General features: G+C 26.2%; 1 protein-coding gene across 1 annotated transcript in view; it reads right to left on the bottom strand.

Annotated features, from left to right (window-relative positions):
• Positions 1-2,298: 2,298 nt before the first annotated feature.
• Positions 2,299-4,947, bottom strand: part of LOC111639102 (proteasome assembly chaperone 2-like) — a 33,341-nt gene continuing 30,692 nt past the window's right edge. The window contains exon 6 of the mRNA XM_023384881.1: positions 2,299-2,911. Within this exon, the coding sequence (XP_023240649.1) occupies positions 2,831-2,911 (81 nt within the window). The 3' untranslated portion in view covers positions 2,299-2,830. The remainder of the gene's footprint in view (positions 2,912-4,947) is intronic.

The raw sequence follows: 4,947 nt of genomic DNA, 5'->3' as shown, positions 1-4,947 counted from the left end.
ACTAGTGTTTTTAAAACACTAGTTGAGATTGTTTTGAAATATTGTTTTGTTTATTGTTTTAATCATTTCTTGCTTGAAGGACACTACTTTAAATTGATGGCTTCTATTACTTCAGTTATAAGCTAGCTGCTGTTAAAGACAAAGCAGGCTATAACACTGACGAATACTATTAACCAATAATAACAATTATAATTAATAAATCTTTAACAGGTATATTTTAATAGTATTGGAAGACTGCTATATCATCTTACTGACACAAAAGATCCCTATTCAAATTCAAATCTAATCTAAATTTTTATGACTTTTTGTGTATTTTAGATCAATGTATTATTTCTCATCTTTCATCCATGCAACCTGATCCTAGTTCAAAATAGATCAGATTTATCCATTATGAACAAAATTGATAATGTTACATAGCTCATGGTTTAGATAGCTAACAAAAATTTTTACTTCTCACACTGAACCAGTTTTTTGGAGAAAAAATTTGCACTTCATGAATATTTTTGGGCTCCTCTGGAACTCTGCTTCAAGTAAACATTGTGCTTTCTTTGACAAAACACATTATTAAAATTAAAAATCTGAATGTTGTTATATCAAGTGAATCATATTGCTATCTGTTGAGAATGGAACAGATTTAAAACAAATGGAAGGCACTGGAGTGTCTGTCTAAACATGTGCAAATTCATGCATGGCATTTGTTCTATTTTTCTTAATGTTTATGCTTCAACACATCCATTTATTTAAATCTGTTCCATTCTCAACAGATAGTGATACGATTTTCTTGATATAAACATTGAAATTTTTAATTTTAATTTTGTGTTCCTTCAACGAAAGGGCAACAGTCACCTGAAGCAATGCTCCAAAGGAGCCTGAAAATGTTTGTAAAGTGCAAATTTTTTCCAACACTGAAAATTAGGTTCAGTGTGAGGAGTGTTTAGCATCCAGTGTGAAGTGCTCTCTCTCGTCTCAAAAATTTTTACATATTAATTTAGCAATTTATTTAAATATATTAATTAAAGTTTAAATTGAAATCATTGTTTATAAAAAAAAATGAATTTCACACACAAATCTTTTCATAAATATGTATATGTTTAGAATGAAGTTTGGAAAATTATATATTAAAATAGATTAATTTTGTTAGAAAATCACAAAAAAAAATATGCAAGGAAAAATTAAATGTTTCTCATTAATCTAACCATGCTTAGAAAATTTTTTAAATCTATGTTTCATTATCAATAAACAAACATCAAATAAAATTAATAAAATATTTAGAAATATTAAAGTATCTATTATCATTCAAATATTGAAATATAACAGTGATAAATGAAATATAAAGGTAAGCTTATTAACACTGGATAATGAATAAAATCAAAAATCTCAAACATATTAGCTATGCAAAATTAATAAATATAAGTACTGATATTTTAAATTGCTTTCTCTACACCACATTGTTTAAAATTTTATACCTGAATACCATTCTTGTTACCTATTATGAAATGAGTATAATAAAAAGAGCATTTATATTACTAAATTATAGAAATGTCTTTTAGCATTAATTTTTAACTAAAACACATACATCAAATATAAAATAATAAATTATATTTGCTAGTACTTTTGATGAAAGTACAGTTTCATCTTCAGGCAGAGAACAAAATGGAAAAATATTTTATATAGATGACTAAATATTTTGGAAAATATATTTAAATATTAAATTCAATATCATTCAATTTTCTGCATTTTAATTATTAGTAAAAATAAGTTATCTGAGAAAAAATGAACTAAAAAATAGCTGGATAAATAGAACCTAAATAACAATTATATTTAGCATAAGATATCCAATAATAGACAAGATAATGAATATAAACAAGACCATTAAAAAGCATTGATAAATTTTCTTGTTACAAATCATAAAAAANTTTCAGTTGACAAAACTGCATTTATATGATATAAAGCAAATACACCTACAACTGCATTTATATGATATAAAGCAAATACACCTACAACACCAACAACATTGGATATGAAAAAACAGGTAATTTCATGTGATTGTCACAGTTCCTATGCTGATTTAGCAGAAATTAATTGAGTTGCAAATATTTGTTACACTAATATGTTCAACTCAACACGTGCATGTCATTTGCTACCTGACACAGTAATTAAAAAAAAAAAACAATTATTCACTTAAATTATATCTTTTTTGTATGAATTATATTTAGTTTATTATTTTTTATTTTGTGCTAGAAAGGCATACAGATAGTGCTATGTCTGAAGGCAGAAATTAAATAATATATATAAATTCTTACCATTTACTAATAAAATACAACTTAAAATTGAAATGATACAAAACATCACAACATTTAAAACTCTGGATTCTTTGGTACTAGTTAGAGATGCTTATAAAGCATAGACTATTTAATAAGTACACAGGAAGAGGAAACTTACAATTTCCTGATTGTGATTTGCCATTTTGATTAACAGGAAGAAAGTATGATATCTCTACATTTCAGAAATAGTCTGTCCAACTTTAACCTTTATTTTATTTCCCGAAAATGACATCATTACAACAATGAAGCTCTCATAAATTTATTAAAAACAAAAACAAAAAAAATTGCAAGAAATTATAAAAGAATTTCCATTTTTATTCATATTGCTTAAAAATATTATTGTTAAGTGTTACAAAAAAGTTTCATTGTTGCATATTCTTAATCTTTGACATATGAAGAATTTATATTATACAAATATAATTACAAAATGTAATATATAAACAATAATTTTATCTTGTTATCATATCTTTTTTAATGTGAATTTTATTACTTCTGAGTAATCAGTCCTAATAGATATCAGAAGGAGGTGCATTGCCAAAAAGATTATTCCAGGATATTGGCATCCTCCATCGTTTTAATGCAGAATCCTGAAAACAACAGAAAAAGGTACTTAAATATACAGTATCATAAATGATCAGTCTACAAAAATATCTATCATAGTACACTACAAAAATTTTTATCTTTATAATCTTTCTTTATGTATTTTTTTCATTTTTTTAATGAAAAATATTACAATTTAAAATTAAATGGTTTTATATATTTAATAATGCTTATATTTAATAATTTTTATTTAATTAATAAATAAAAAATTCATATTGCATAAGCAATATTTTATTTTTCCTCTTTTTTTTTGCAATTTCTAAAACTTTTTTTATTTTCTATTGTTGACGACATCTTGAAACATATTAGTAAATCAACAAAATGACCTATTAATAACTAGATACACTGGACTCTTGCTAATCTGACATTCTTTGAAGATGGACAAATACTGTATTTTTGCGGATTGTCTGGTATGTTGATCTATCTGGGAAGGGCATGAAATCAGATATTTCCATATGGTAAAATTGAGCCAAAGGCCAAATCTTAATGCACTACTGGATATTCTGAAAGTCACTAATGTGTATAGACAGATTTGATTACTTATTTTAATTTTAAATACTGTGTTGTTGCTTGGTTTATTTGTACAGTTCTACATGGTTTTTATTCTTTTTTGTAGTTGATATTTTATATCATAAATATTCAATTTTATATACATTCTATATTTATTTATTATGCAATTTACCATTTAACATGGCACAAATTAGCGTAAATTTCTCTTGCATCAAAAAACTTCAACAAATCAATCAATCAGTATGGTAAAAACAAGCATGCTGGTGTAAGTGAGGTTATACAGCCTTCTCTAGAGGGCACATTAACCCCTTTGAGTGAAATTAGAGGTGGTATTATTTTTAAGGTCAGGGTAGATGGTCATTGCAGCCCACACTAACAACAACTACAACTACTACTGCCATTAAACCATTAATTGTTTTATTGTCCTGTAAACAAAAACTCTTCCTGATTTTAAGTGAGTCAAATTACAATGTTATTATTTTATTGTACTCAGAAGAATGTTTTCTTTAACATTTATTTTAACAGCTACTTTTTTTAGCTCAGATTAATTTTATTTTATAGTTTCTGTTTAACCAGCATGCTGGTCTGTCTCCCCCAGTTATATGTGACATGCTGGTCAATCCACAAAAATACAATAGGTATGCTGACATACAATACTTTACACAGAAATGAAGCCTGAGAAAGAGGAAAACAGGATATGTGACATGACTGAATTTTCACGCATGTGAAAGTACATAAATAATCACATTTAGAGATATGCTGAATAATTGAGAGACCAGATGACAAAAGCATACTGTATCAGAGATTTATTGCCATATTATTTATAAAATTCAAGAAATATTCAAACTTTTTACAAATCTAATTTATTGAAGTCACAAAGAGGTTGTTATGAACAGAAATTAAATACTTTCAAAGTTATCATTTTCAGAGAAATATATTACTAAAAAAAGTATCTTTTATAATACAATTCAAAGATCTTGAATTCACCATAATGCTCAAAATATTATACAGGTGACCATTACTGATTTGGCAATTACTAATCTGACACTAATTTTGGCTAGTGTAATTTCAAATTTCCCAAATCTTCACATCAACCTGTTGCTACTGTTTGGTGACACTCAAGTGTTACCAGATGTACAATAATTATTGTTTTTGTATGATAAGTTATCATCATATTAGGTACAATATGTAATAGTACTTGTATGATAATGATAAAATGTAATAATTTGACAAGGTGAAAGTTTCTTAATACTTTTGATAATATTTACATATTTTTAATTTTAATAAAATAAAAAACAAAACTGTCCAAAAAGGATCACCATTTATTACTTGTGTTCCAAGACTAAAACATTTTCGGCGACTGACCTTCCTTTTTAGGCTACTTGTCGCCGTAAAGTTCACAAAAAGTCCTTTTAAAAACACAAAACATCCAATTAAAATTTTATAAAATTTCTGAAAAAGGAACTGGTGACATGCAGTTGTCTTGCTTCCATCATACCTTCTTTTGGGGTTT

The sequence above is a fragment of the Centruroides sculpturatus genome, unplaced genomic scaffold, assembly GCF_000671375.1.
Source record: "Centruroides sculpturatus isolate CEXI.00-Female unplaced genomic scaffold, Cexi_2.0 scaffold1071, whole genome shotgun sequence".
Lineage (NCBI taxonomy): Eukaryota > Metazoa > Arthropoda > Arachnida > Scorpiones > Buthidae > Centruroides > Centruroides sculpturatus.
This window is presented reverse-complemented; position numbering and strand designations above follow the sequence as displayed.